Source organism: Diabrotica virgifera, chromosome 2, assembly GCF_917563875.1.
Source record: "Diabrotica virgifera virgifera chromosome 2, PGI_DIABVI_V3a".
Taxonomy (NCBI): Eukaryota; Metazoa; Arthropoda; class Insecta; order Coleoptera; family Chrysomelidae; genus Diabrotica; species Diabrotica virgifera.
This window is the reverse complement of record NC_065444.1, coordinates 101,657,438-101,673,010: the sequence shown is the minus strand read 5'-3', so window position 1 is coordinate 101,673,010 and position 15,573 is coordinate 101,657,438. Positions and strand designations below refer to the sequence as shown.

At 35.0% G+C, this 15,573-nt stretch overlaps 1 protein-coding gene across 1 annotated transcript; it reads right to left on the bottom strand.

The window, feature by feature from the left end:
* Positions 1 to 1,366: 1,366 nt before the first annotated feature.
* Positions 1,367 to 2,293, bottom strand: LOC126880758 (uncharacterized). The gene has a single exon (XM_050644809.1). The coding sequence runs from the start codon at positions 2,291 to 2,293 to the stop codon at positions 1,367 to 1,369; it is 927 nt and encodes a 308-aa protein (XP_050500766.1).
* Positions 2,294 to 15,573: the final 13,280 nt, after the last annotated feature.

Sequence of the window (15,573 nt, the reverse complement as noted above, 5' to 3'; positions counted from 1 at the left end):
AAGACGTATGACAAGAAGAGAAAATACCCGACGACTGGAAGAAAAGTATAGTATGCCTGATCTATAAAAAAGGAGACAAACTCCAGTGCAAAAACTACCGTGGAATCTCTCTACTATGTACAGCATATAAAGTCCTCACGTATATTATAAACCAGCGGCTCCAACCACCAGCAGAAAATATTATTGGAGAGTATCAGACAGGCTTCCGATGGGGAAGATCGACACTGGATCAAATATTCACAGTGAAACAGATCTTGAGCAAAGCATGGGAACACGATGTTGATGTTCACAACGTGTTTGTAGACTTCAAACAGGCATACGACTCAGTCAAAAGGAACAAACTATACTATATATTGGCTGAATTGGCAATACCACACAAGTTAATAAGACTCATTAAAGCCACAATGGATGAAACTCAGGCATGTGTACGAATACAAAACTACCGGACAGACTTTTTTAACATTTCGCAGGGACTAAAACAGGGATATGGGCTGGCCCCAACATTGTTTAACCTGGCACTGGAGTATGCGGTTAGGCAAATGCAAACTGGACGAGGAAATCTACTGACCAACTGAACGGTTCAACTGGCCGCTTATGCTGATGATATTAATATTATGAGTAGAACATCAACAGGAGCACAGGAAACATATGCAGAGTTAAAAACACAAACAAAAATACTAGGTCTGGAAATCAACACAGAAAAAACAAAAATAATGACTCAGACGAGAAGAAATATAGTCCCAGAAAACATTATACATGAAGATGACATTGAAACGGTTGAAAAGTTTACATACCTGGGAGTAGAAATATATGCCGACGGATCAGAAGATGGAGAAATACGGAAGAGAATAACGCAGGCAAACAGAGCTTATTTTGCCCTCTCCCATATATTTCGGTCTAAAAGTGTCCACCGAAATACAAAGATAAGAATCTATAAAACCTTAATTCGACCAATAACATGCTGTGGCAGTGAAGCCTGGGTGCTGAAAGAAACATCCAAAAACAAACTCGACACATTCGAAAGGAAAGTACTTAGGAGAATACTAGGACCTGTGAGGGAAAACGGAATCTTCAGAAGTCGATACAACAACGAGCTTTATCAACTTTATAAGGAAACGCCCCTGTCAAACTTCATTAGATTACAAAGATTGCAATGGGCCGGACATGTGATAAGAATGGGAGAGGATAGGCTACCAAAACGAGCACTGAATGCTAGAATGCAAGGAAAGAGACCGGTTGGGAAGCCACGAAAGCGCTGGGAAGACACAGTAAACAGCGACGCACAAGCCCTTTTAGGAGTCCGTGTATGGAGAAGAGCAGCCACAGACAGGCAAGGGTGGAGGCAAAAAACAAAGGAGGCCAAGACTCAATTTGGGCTGTAGTGCCGTAGAAGAAGAAGAATACAATTTTGCCATTGTACTGCTTTTATTTGTTCTAGCGATTCTTTCCATAAACTAAGAACGCTAGCGTCATCTGTTGTTTTGGATGCATGTTTATCATAAAAATTTTTGGCTATATCCCAAACTAACTCAATTGCATTATAGTGGCAATGGTAGGGCGGAAGTCGAAGAACTTCATCTCCATATTTAAGAGCCATTTGGTTAGTAACAAATTTCTTTTGAATTTTGTGCTCTCCACACCTTTGAAGTAAATCAACTTTTAAAAATATGTCACTGTGATAAATTTTCTTTTCTGTCAACCACAACTGTATTTCTTCTTTGGTCCAGCTGCTTGAAGGAAATCTCTTTTCTACTCTGGAGTGGTAGGATGCATTATCCAACCCTATTATGGATGGTTGCTCCAATTTTTTCAACAAATTTTCTTCAAACCATTCTTCAAAAATATTTGCATCCATATTTCCATGGTAATCACCTGTATTCTTTGTGGACGAAAAACTTAAACTAGCGTCCGGAATAAAACCCTCATCATTTCCATCATGAAGTATAATGTAGCGTTTACCATTACCGGAACGATTAGAAGAATAACATTTCTTGGTGTCATCTTGCCAGGATGATTTTGACATATTTCCTTTAGCGAGAATCCAAGTTTCATCTAAAAATACAACTTGCCTCGGACTATCAGACATATACATATATTTTCTTAAAAAATGCCACCGTTTTGAAACAACATTAGAGAGTTCACACAATAATTGTCTATTATTTGTCTTTTTATATCGAAAACCTAAATGTTTCAGCACTCTCCACAAACTTGTTAAACTAATATCACACAGTTCCTTGTCTTTAATTTTTTGTAGCACAGCACTAATTGTTACATGTTCCTTGGCTTTATACATATTGTATGTAATATTTTTAATTTCAAGTTTTATTGACTGGTACAAATCTAAAGTTTATGGATGTCGACGATTTCTCTTGCTTACTTTATTTATTTCATCCTCATCATCATCATCGGTGACCGCTGACAGCCCATGAAGGGCCATGGTCGCCCGTTGGGGTTTCTAGTCTCTTAAGTTTTACATGGTGTGGATGCCAGCCACATGCATATCTCCTCAAAAGTTCTAAACGATATTTATCTAAAATATTACTTTCTTGTTTCTTTTTTTTTGAGGAGGTCTTTTCGGCGTTATGTGTGTTTTGCTTGTTTGACTATAGCTGCCCATGTTTTTCTTTCCTTTGCTTGTTTTTCCCATTCTCGTATTCCTAGGTCTTTCAGATCCTGGTTAATACCATCAATCGATCTCTTTCTAGACCTACCTCTCGGTCTCTTCCCATTTAATTCTTTTCTAAGTACTTTTTTGTATTTCTCTTATCATCCATCCTTTCTACGTGTCCTAACCAACTCAGTCATTTACTTCGTATTTCTTTTATTATAGTCGGTCTGTTAAACACTCTATTTATTTCGTGGTTCATTCTTATACGCCATTCTCCATTCTCCTGTATAGGTCCATATATTTTCCTTAAGATTTTTCTTTCCCATCTAAGAAGTTGTTCCTCTTGTTCACTAGTCAAGGTCCATGTTTCTGATGCATACATTACTGCAGGTCTCATTACTGTTGTGTATATTTTTACTTTTGAATTAATAGATACTGATTTTGACTTTATGATATTTTGTAGGCTGTAGAAGCATTTGTTTCCAAGCGAAATTCTTGCTGTTACCTCATCACTGTTTTTATTTCCTTCTGTTATTGTTGATCCTAAATATTTGAAACGGTCCACTCTTTCAAATATTTGCCCGCTCAGAGATATGTTGTCTTTCGTTTGTACATTTTCCCGAGTTGTTATCATGTACTTTGTCTTTGAGACATTAACTTCTAGACCCATAGTCTGTGCGGCTTCTATAAAATATGTATAAGTTTTTTCTAGGTCGTTTAATGTCCAGCTGATTATGTCTATATCATCTGCATAGGCAACGACCTGATTGAGCTTTGTAAATATTGTACCATCCCTATCTATAGGAGTTTTCCTGATTACTTGTTCCAACGCAAGGTTAAAAAGTGTTGTTGACAGTGCATCCCCTTGTGTTAGACATTCATTAATGTTAAATTCATCGGACAGTTGATTTTGGATCCTTACTTTTGCTTTGGTGTTGGTTAGACATAGTTTTACTAATCTGATTAGTTGTTTTGGTACATTTAACTCTTGCATTGCGCTATATAATTCCTTTCTAATTATTGAGTCATACGCTTGCTTGAAATCTACAAATAGATGATGTAGTTCGGTATTCCGCTAGTAGAATTTTTCCAGCGTTTGCCTTACTGTAAATATTTGGTCTATAGTTGACCTGCCTTTCCTGAAACCTCCTTGTTTATCCCCTGTTGTTTGTTCCATTATATTATTTAGTCTTCCTTCCAATATTTTGCTAAATATTTTGTATCCAACGTTTAGTAGTGATATTCCCTGGTGATTATTGCAATCTAACTTATCTCCCTTCTTATGTATAGGGCATATCACTGCAATTTTCCATTGTTCCGGCATTATTTCTGTGGTCCATATTTTTAGTATTAACTTTGATATTTCACTCTGTATTCTATGTCCTCCATATTTTAACATTTCTACAGTTATTGTATCGCATCCTGGGGCCTTGTTATTTTTCATTTTTTTATTACCTCTTTTATTTCTGCTTCTGTTGGAGCATATTGGTCTACTTCAGCCTCTCCTACTAATCTTAGCTCTTCTATTTCGTAACGTTGATTTTGTTTATTCAACAGTTCATTAAAATGTTCTCTCCACCGTTTTAACACTCCTTTTTCGTCTGCTATTAAGTCCCCATTTTTGTCTTTGCATAATTTTGTTCTTGGTTGGAAACCTTTTTTTTTCAAGATTTATTTCCTTATAAAATAGTTTTATTTCATGTTTTTATTCATGTTCTTCTAGCCTTTCAATCTTATCTTTATTGTGTTTCCTCTTTTTAAAACTTAGATGTTTTTTTAATTGTCGTCTTCTTGTAGTATATTCCTCTTCGGTTTCTTCCGTACTGTTATTCAGCATTTTAAGCCTAGCTTGGTTTTTTTGTTCCATTAGTCTCTGACAGTCTTTGTCATATCATCTTTTTTGGCTAGGTTCTTTGCGTTCCCCCACTACTTCTTTTGCAGCTGTTATCACTGCTTCTTTTAAGACCCTCCATTTATCTTCGATATTTCTGACCTGATTTTCATTTACTTGATTATATTGTTCAAATTATGCTTTCTATTTTCGTTTCATATCTTGCTCTCTTTTCCTCATTAGAGGCCAATATATCTGAAGCGTATTTGATCTTTTTTCACCTTTCTCTGTTTCTTTGGCGGTAATTTTTTGTTTATATTTAATTAGCACAAGGTGGTGATCGGAGCTGCTGTTTGCCCTCTATGATTTCTCACATCTGAAATGTCTGAAGCATGTCTTGCTTCTATTAAGACGTGGTCGATCTGGTTTCTTGTTTTCATATCGGGAGAAACCCATGTTTCTTTGTGGATATTTTTATGTGGAAATTTTGTACTGCTTATCACCATTTTTTTGTCTGTTGCAAAATCTATGATTCTTTGCCCATTGTCATTACTTATTTCGTGCAGGCTATGTGCACCTATTGTTCCCTGGTATAATTCCTCTCTTCCTATTTTTGCTCTTATTCTCCTAAAAATATTTTAATGCTATAATTGTTTATATTTGACACTTCTTGGTCTAATCTGGCATAACATTTTTTTTTCTTCTGCTTCTTTGTCCTCTGTAGGTGCGTGCACATTAATGAAATTAATATCAAAAAACTTGCCTTTCATTTTCAGAATAGCTATCCTTTCATTTATGTTAGTAAAGCTTTTTACCGCATGCTTGTATCTTTCACTTATTATGAAGCCCATCCCACCTTCTCCACCTCTTGAATTACCATGACATATTAGATATTTTCCATATTCCCAGATATCTTCGTTCTTCCATCTCATTTCCTGCAACGCTAAAATATCTATTTTGTAGATTTTTATTTGTTCAATAAGGTTTTGTAGTTCTCCTATTTCTCCTAATGTTCTTATATTCCAAGTTCCAATTAAAATTTTTCCACTTTTCTTATTTTTCTTTTTCCTGTTGTACTTATTCACCTTTTTGTTTGTTTTATCCTGTTTTCTAGTTGGGAAAATCCCCCGATGTGCCTTCAGCGGTCAACCGATGACGACGGTCCTGTCCAATACTCCTTGTCCTATTATTGCCCTGACGTTCCCTAACATTACAAGTATGAGGAGTTATGTCTTGGTTTATTATTGCAGTTTGCTCGTTTTTCTGACCTACCTTTACAATTATGTTATCTTTACCCCTGTTCTTAAAAATAAAGTCTACATCACTATTAAAAACAAAATCAAAATTATCAAATGTTCTCATAAAAAAATCATCATTTCTCTTATTGTACCTATAACTATCACTATTTTCACCCTCAATGCGGACGCCGTCGCCATAATAATTAATCACCTTATCATTACATTCTTTTAAATACATTACTGTTACTATTAAGTACGCTGCAGGCGTTCGCACCGACAGTGAGTATTTCTTTCGGTTTTCGGTAGTGTCTTCTTCCATTGCTGTTTTCGTTTTATTTTCTTTTTTCTTTGTCTCCGTCTAACTTGCTTTAGTTACTTGTTTTTTGAGTACGCTGTTTTCGTTATTTTCGTTGATCTTTTTGTAGTAGAGCTCATTGATAACTCTTCCTCCGAGAGAGATCTATCACCATATTTTCTAGCTCTATTCTTCTTCTGTTCTTCTATTACTGTAGCTTCATTTTCTGTTGATAAGGTTTGCAATTGACTCAAAGTGAATAATTCGCCATTTAGAAGCAATTTGTTATAACGAATACCTGCATTTTGACCTTTCTCTCTTGCTTCTTTTTGATATTTGCGAAGTTCAATTCTTTTGAATTTGTATGTGTTTTGGATAGTCTTCATTTATAAATATGTCTGTACCTTTTAATTTCTTTGTTTCTTTAAGGACCTCGTTTTTTACTCCAGTTTTTGAATTATATGAGGATCGGTCTTTTCTTATTAACATTTTTGATACCAAGTCTTCGTATCTCTATAATATCCTGATCTGTATTTAGTTCTACTTGCAATTTTCTTGATATTTCTGAAATCTTATGCTTGATTTGCGTTTCGTCTTCATTTTCGATCTCTTCTATTCCTTGGATGATCAGATTCTTTTTTCTTACTTCTCTTTCTAATACTTATACCCTTCTTTCTTGAATTTGCAATATTGTTTGAAGTTCTTGATTTTTTTCTTTTAACTCTCTGTTTTCTTCTGTTAGTTCTGCCAGTTCTTTAGTGATTGCGTCGATTTTGTCTTCCATTCTCATGTTTTGTTTTTCCAGTAAGTCTAACTTTAATAGTTTTTCAAGGATCGCATCGATTTTCTGTTCCATATCTTTACTACGGTGGATTTTAGTGTATGGTCACCTTTATTATAGCAGACCGTAATTACTGTTTTGAACAAAAACGTTACTTATAATGCAAAAAGTTAATGTATTAAAATTGGTTATACTAAAAACTTTTACTTTAATTTTAAGGAATAATTTACTAATTTTGAACTTTTCCTCTTATTAGAAAAATATAATGATATTTTTGAAATCTTTCTTCTCAAACTCTTCTTTGCATCTATTGGTATATGGTTGGCAGTTCTTCAGTTTAAACATAAAGTGTACATACCCAAATTCACAATTTTTCTGAGAGAGCACTTTCAAAATCGACTTGATTGTAACAGGCGGCCACACACCATTTCATCCTCACTCATGTTATTAATTCTTCGGAATGTTCCTCTCTGAGATACCGCAAGCATCGCATGTGCGTTTCTGAACTGCCATAACAGATGTCAATGGACCCATATTATTTTTTTCCAAATTGAAATAACTTTGGACTTTTAGAACTGTTGTAATTAGTAATAAGATTTTTACTTTATTTCCGCGGCTATAATTCCGCTGTAGTTTTAATACAAACTTGTTACAGAAGTTCAGATATAGTACTTAAAAAATAGGTCAATTTTTATAGCCGCTAGCAAGCGAGAGATTCAATCATGCACAATCAATCGACTCAAACAGTACGCACATTCAAAATTCAACTCAACACTCACACCGACAACGCAACGAACGCTCTCAGATTTTGTCACTCCGCTGTAATGTCAGTTAAGTTTATCTAGTGCTATATTTTTGTGTAGTTTTTAATAATAAAGTTCACCCTAGTACCAAAACCAGTGTTTTTAAGTAAAGTAAAGTGTGGTCGTCCTCTCTTTATTACCAAACTTCGTCTGCTCCGATGGGGAAAGGGCGTGCCTAGAAATATCGAAGGAAAAATTACAACAGCCGAACACCAGCTTCATTTAAAGCACCCTACCCCCCATTCTTGTGGTCCTTCGTCGTCGAATTTTTGGTATTAGGGCCTCAGCTTTAGATTCTTCACCCCGGAAGAAAGGTAAAATATAGCATAGCATACCCGCTGCCCCCGCCGCATCCCGTTCCAGGCTTCAGTCCCACGCACCACGCAATTTCGTATTTTGTTGGAACGAAGTCGTTGCGCGCGAATAGCAAAAACAGACAACGTTGCCAGTTGTCGAAATCTCATCACGTCGTTGCAAGAACAGCAACAACACAGCGCAGCTGCTCTCATCTTGTCATCTCGCTCTGATACCCCCCACTAGCCGTCTCCGTCCTGTACCAGCTCTTACACGATCGTCGTCGTTTGCATCCCAACAGAACAGGTTTGAAAAAACTATATCGCAACACCGCAAGGTCAGTTATGTTTTAATTTTAAAAAGCTCTTTGTGAACGAGAAAGATATTAATTTTAATAGTCTCAGTATTACGTAATAGCGTTAATTGAATTCCCGAAAATAGTTTCAATTAGTCACGACCAATATTAAATCAATTAACACATCGTACACACTTTCAGTTCAAGATCGTAAAATCTCTGTTCTCGTTTTTATTAGTTTGTTTTAATTTGTAACCTATATACTCGTTGTTATATTTCGTTTTTATATTTTCAACAAAATGTCTTTAGAATTGATGAAATCTAATCGTGCAACTGCAAAGGTCAAATTACTAAGATTTCAAATTGGATTGCAGATAATCAGAACATTGAACTTGACGTACATGTATTTCACTCTCGTTTAGATTCTTTAAATCAGAATTTTGATAAATATGTACAAAATCATTATGGTATCTTAGAACTAATTAGTACAGGTGAATTACCGCCAACGTGTGACAGTGAAGATGATTCGTTAGTAGAAAATAAATTCCACAAGACTCGTGCTACATTAATTAAATGTATAGATAAGCTTACCCCTCAACTCACTACAAACAAACAAAATTTAGCTGTAACCCCTAGCCCAGTTGAATCAAATTCAGGTGTCAAGTTACCTGATATACAAATTCAAACATATAGCGGAAACCCACAGGAGTTCGCAGGATTTTATGATTTATATGATAGTTTAATTGTAAAGAACTTAAGAGTAAAATCAGATGTTGAGTGTTATTATTTGAAAACTCTATTGCGAGGTGAAGCGCTAAAAGTCACCAATGAAAATTTCAAAATCGCTCTATACCTTTTAAAAAAGAGATTTGGTCAATCTACAGCTCTAGTAAACTCTCATTTTCACACGTTGCTAAATATACAATCTATGAATAAATGTAACTCACAAAATCTAAGAGACTTCGTTTCTATGTGCAAACAACAATTCTTATCTCTGCAAAATTTAGGTTATTCATCTGAGGCACTGTTTGAATGTCTTTTAGTTTATATGCTTGAGCAGAAAATAGATTTCGTTTCAAGAGGAGGTTTTGAGGAAAAAATTGATCCAGATAAATTGCCCTCAACAAATAATGTTTTTGAATATTTAGATAGACGTTGTAATCTCTTAGAAAATTTATCGAATATGGATTCAAACTCGAGTAAGAAATCTCCTAAACCCAATAGAAAAGTAAATTTGCATTCAAATGTACAACAGCGTCCTCTCCCCACGATAAGACCTGGCTCATGTATTTACTGCAACGATGTTACTCATAAGATTTATAATTGCCCGCAGTTTCGCTCACTCCCTCACTCAAATAAAATTGACTTTATTAAAAATAAAAAGTTATGCTTTAATTGTTTGGATACTCAACATACGGTTGAAAACTGTCCCTCCTCACGCACATGCTCTTGTGGTAGAAAGCACCACAGTCTGATTCATCAAAATCATACAGGGGACAGAAATTCTCAGTATAATACTCCCTTTTTGTCGAGATCTAATGTAAATAGTTCGCCCCATGTATTTGGTGGTTCTCCCTCTGCTCCTCACTCACAAAGAAGTGTAAACCTTCTTCCAGCTTCTCAGATCTCGCCTAGAGAAGTTCATTCCTCCAGCAGTGCTTTATCATCTCAACCAACTGGTAACTCGGTGAGTTGTCACTCCCAGACTCGACAAGCTCACGTACTACTGGCCACAGCAAAAGTCGCTGTATATACCAGATATGGCGAAAGATTATTGGTAAAAGTCCTCCTTGACAATGGTAGTCAAAATTCGTTCATCACCCGTTCCCTATGTAAACGTTTAGGATATGCAACATACCCTCAATAGTTGTATATCTATGGAATTTCAGATAATGACACTACCCTCTCTAATGAAATGTTGGATATAGAATTTCTCTCTATACACAATGACAATATCAGATTTTCTCTTTCATGTGCGGTTATAGATAAGATAACTAAAAAATTGCCACAATTTAAAATAAATTCAACCTCTCTAAATATTCCTCCTCATTTTCTCACATCTTTGGCAGACCCAGATTTTGACACACCCTCAGATATCGATATTTTAGTAGGAGGTGATCTCTATTATGATTTGTTGGACAATGAACCGAACGTTAGGTTAGGTCATGGTCTTCTTATACTCTTAAGCTCGTATTTGGGATCGGTTATTGCTGGCGTAATACCTCATCATGCTCTTTCTACTAAGAAGCAGTGCTCTCTCTCATTTCATGTGGTTTCCAACCCCCCAGATGAAGTAGAAACTCCTCTAGAAAAGCTCTTAGTAAAGTTCTTTGAAACTGAAAAACTTCCCTGTGACACTCCTCTTAAGCCCGAAGAAAGTCTGGCTGAAGAGATATTTGTTTCCACTACCCAAATTCTTACAGATGGTAGATATCAAGTGGAAATCCCTTTTAAATCCCCGAAAGAATATACAAAGTTAGGCGACTCATATTATTCTGCAGAAAAACGGTTCTTAGCCCTAGAACGAAAGCTCCATAGTAACCCCTCGCTCTTCTCAGAATATCAGAAAGTTATAGATGAATATCTCAAAAGCCAAAGTAATCCCTCTCACCACTCTTAATGCGTTTAATGAAAGAAAATATTTTACTCCCCACCTATGTGTTGTGCGTGAGCAGAGCTCCTCCACTAAACTACGTGTTGTGTTTGATTTTAGCGTTAAAACCACTTCCGGTATTTCTCTCAACGACACAGCTCTCAAAGGTTACCAAGTACAACTAGACCTGTACGATATTCTAATTAGGTTCAGAATGTTTAAGTTTGTGTTAACCACCGATATTGAGCGTATGTTTAGACAAATAATAATAGCCCCTCAACATAGATTTTTGCAAAATCTCTTGTGGAGAGCAAGTCCCTCTGACCCTCTTCAATGTATTGAACTTAAACGTGTTTGTTTTGGTGAAAACTTCGCTCCATTTATCAGTACACGAGTACTGAAAGATATTGCTCTCAGAAACAAAGAATTCCCTCGAGCCTCGGGCTCATTACTAGAACAGACGTATGTTGACGACATTTTGTCCGGATCGGATTCCCTAGAAGATCTGATAGCTCTCTATAATGAACTGAACTCTCTCCTAGGAAAATTCGGATTTTCCTTGCACAAATGGTGCTCAAACTCGCAGGAATTTTTAAATAATATTTCGCAAAATAGTACTGTCGAATACGACATGAATTTAGAATAATCGCCCTGTAAATTGTTAGGTTTGAAGTGGAAACCAAATCTAGACATTTTGCAAATTTCAGTTTCCCTCAATTTAGAATTCCCCTGTATTACAAAACGTAATATTCTCTCTGCTATAGCTCAGTGTTTCGATCCCATGGGTTTGGTGAACCCCGTTATCGTTCAGGGGAAAGTTATAATGCAGAAATTATGGTTAAAAGAAATAGATTGGGACACCCCTATTACAGAGTATTATATTATTTCTGATTGGAATAAATTTATATTAAGCATCCGTCAATTGCAAAATTTTTCAATTCCCAGATTCAGAAATATGCTTTATTGTCATGAAAAATTGTACAATTTTATCGACAAAGCTTATAAAAAGTCAAGAAAACAAAACAATAACAATCCAATTTACTAAAATTACATAACTCGTCAATATATTTACAATAATAACAATAATAATGAGGTTAAACAGAAGTAATCAATTGCAAAATTTAAGTAAATTGCAAATGCATAGTCTACCTAGTAATTAATAAGTTTAAAAGTTAAGCTGCTGCATATGACACCCAAATATAGACAAAAAAATGATAATAAAAATACTACTTGTACAAAGGGTACTGTAATTTCTTAGTTATTGATTAAGAAAATTTTCTACTGAATAATATGGTCTTTCAGATAGGTAGACTTTTGTTAGTTTACGGAATTTGGGGAAAGATGCTGCAGATTTAAGTTGTAGAGGGAGATGGTTGTAAAGTTTTTTTGCGGAATATAATATAAGATTTCTTTACTAACTCAGAGGACGGGGTCGGCATATAGACGTCAAACGTAGAATTTCTCGTGAAGTAGTCATGATTAGGTCTTGGTGGAAAGACATGTAGATGTTTACGAATTAAGCAAACAGTTTTTAAAATATACAAAGATGGAAAGGTTAAAATTCTGTGATCTTTGAAGTAACTTCTGCAATGTGTTGTTCTTCTGAGGCCAAACAGATATCTAATTGCTCTTTTTTGTAATTTGAAAATAACATCGAATTGGGCAGCTGTACCAGAACCCCAAAAAGGAAGACCATAACGAAGATGTGACTCGAACAAAGAAAAATATGTTATTTTGGAAGATGCTAAATTGAGTTCATTCGAAACAGATCTTATAGCATATCAAGCTGAGGATAGTTTCTTCCTTAACAAATGGATATGGTGGGACCATTTAAGGTTGCTGTCTAAAAAAATACCAAGAAATTTTACAGAATCAACGGTACTGATCTGGGTGTTATTAAGAGGTAAGGGTTGAAGGAAACGAGAGTAAATTAGAGTCAGACCAGGTTTTTATTGTAAGTAGATCAGAAGTTATAGTAGCATGAAGAGTTGCAATATTTGAGTTGCTCCAAGTGATACTGGTATCATCAGCAAAAAGAAAGACTTTTCCATCGATTTTTAAACTAGTGATGTCATTAATAAAGATAAGGAAAAGTAGAGGACCCAATACTGAACCTTGAGGTACCCCACATACAATGTTTTTGAGACTAGAGTCTGTATCATTTGCTCTGACCAGTTGTTTCGTATCATCCAAGTAAGATTGGAACCAATCTAAAGAAATACCTCGAATTCCGTAGAAATTTAGTTTTCTTATCAAAATGTTATGATTTACACAATCAAAAGTTTGGCGTAGTCACAAAAAACGGTGGCAGTGTGAAGATTATTGTTCAGTGCTTGATAAACCTCATGTAGTACAGAAAAGATGGCAACAGTGGTGCAATTATTATTTAAAAAGCCAAACTGATTTTGTGATAAAATGTTGTTTTCAACTAGAAAGGACATAAGTCGGTCTTTTATGAGTCTCTCAATAATTTTGGAGAGTACCGGTAGTAGTGCAATAGGTCTATAATTGCAGGTATTAGATATTTCACCACCTTTATGAAGAGGAATATTGATGGCTGTCTTCAGGCACTCTGGAAATTTACCTTTCTCAAAGGAATCATTAATTAGTGAGATGAGGACTTCTAACACATTTTCTGGGAGATTAGAAAATTTTTTTATAGATAGACCATGAGTACTACAGGAGGATTTGCTTTTGATACTATTGATTGTTTGGATCAGTTCAGATTTATCGACTGGTTTTATAAAGAATGAATTCGAGACCTTTCTTGAATTAGGGAGATAAGCAATGGGATCTTGTTGTGGCAAAATAGTCGATGTAATATTTTTACTCACATTAACAAAGTATTCATTTAGATTTTCAGGGTCTGGAAGGGAAATTGTCTTAGCAGTGTGGGTTTTATTTCTAAGATCGTTTATTATGGACGAAGTTTCTTTTGCAACACTTTTTGAGCTTCCCAAACGGTTATGGTAGTAGTTTTTTTTAGCTGATTTTATAAGTTTAAGATAGGTTGCCCTGTACTTGGTGATATATTCAGTGATAGAGACGTTGGTAGTAAATTTCCTGATATAGAGAAGAGAACGCATATTCTTGGAAGATATTCGGATACCTTTAGTAGTCCAGGGTTTGCGATGTTTTGGCTTAATTGCAATTAAAGGAAATGCTTTATTGAAGATACAGACAAGCTTATCCAAAAAAGCACTGAAATTATTATCCACGTCCATAGCAGGAAAGCGCCACTCAGAGGTTAAGCATAAATTTTATAAATTACGAAAGTTCCGGGTGGAAAAAATCCTGCCTAAACGTCGGGTTTTCGAGGAGGGTTTGCTCAAGATATTAAACTTCGTATAAACTGCTTCATGATCAGATAGTCCAGCATTAATAATTGTAGAGTGGACATCAAGGGGTGAAAAAGCTGAGACAGTATAATCAACGTGCATTGGTAGACCATACGATTGAATACTATTCCTTTTCCAAAATAATACTGTCACTCGGCTAGAGCTACATGGCTTCTCAGATGCTTCGCTCCTTTGCTATGGAGCAATAATTTATTTGCGCGCCCTGTATAGTGATAATTACATTTCTTGTAGTCTCATCACCTCAAAATCTCGCGTAGCATCTATACGAAAACCCCCTATCCATCCCGAAATTGGAATTAAACGGTATGTTAATACTGTCTCAGCTTACTCAAAGAAAATTAAAAGTATTCGAAAATAAATTAACAATTTTCACGGTAAATTTATGGACAGATTCAAAACAGAGTAACTCATATCCAACAGCTGACAAAAAAACAAAAAACTTGTGTGTTCAGAAAGTTTATAAAACCAGTAAAAGCAAAGTTGTAGCTCATCAAAAATACGTTCTTATTCGTCAAATTCCAAATTGAATATTTCAACGTGAAATAACCGAAAAGTGAAGCAATTTTCGGGAAGCACTTGAAATTATTTAAAGTGCTTTAAAAAATCTTTATTTTTTTGTATTTATAAAAGTCTCTAGCATTAAAACCAAGCAAGTTACGCTCAAAATAAAGTTGACCCTTTTTTTTGTAAAAAGAATCGTGAAAATCTCTCCCTATTTAGCACGCTACATAAAATAACCGCTCTACCATTTACTTTATATGTGTATAGTTTATACGAGAAAATGCTCTTTTTTCAAAATATCTTAAAAAGTATTAGTGATACGAAAAATCTCAAGGAGTAAAAAAATGTAAATTTTGCTTTTATAAATACGATAGTTTCATTTTGTTTTTCTGTAAGACAAAAATTGGTTAAGATACCTGTTCATATTTTGCATACACTCCTGATTAGTGACTCTATCGGGCCCTTTCAACTGTGGCCCTTTCAAAAAGAAGCCCTTGAAACCGGTAAAACTTATAGATCATATAAAAAATACATAAGATAAGTAAATTGTAACGATTAATTTTATTTGGGGTGCTAAATAGGAGGAGATTTTCACGATTTTTTTTACCAAAAAAAAAAACTTGATTTTGAGCCTAACTCGCTTAGTTTTGATGCTAGAAACTTTTTTAGAACATAAAAATAATGCTTTATTAAACACTTTAAAAAAGTTTTAATGGGTTTTTCCCGAAAAGTGCTTCATTTTTTGGATATTTCACGTTGAAATATTTGATTCAGAATTTGACGAATAAGAACGTATTTTTCATTAGCTACAACTTTGCTTTTGCTGGGTCTATAAACTTTGCGAATTCACATTTTGTTTTTCATTTTTTTATATGCTACATTTTTGCTAAAAATATTTTTTGGATCAAATACTTACTTTTTGAGTTATTTGCGAAAAACCGCCTAAAAACGTGATTTTTTTGTCGAAAAATAAAC

Excerpts from the sequence above, each read along its gene's own strand:
- LOC126880758 (XM_050644809.1), bottom strand. The coding sequence starts at position 2,293 with ATGTATAAAGCCAAGGAACATGTAACAATTAGTGCTGTGCTACAAAAA.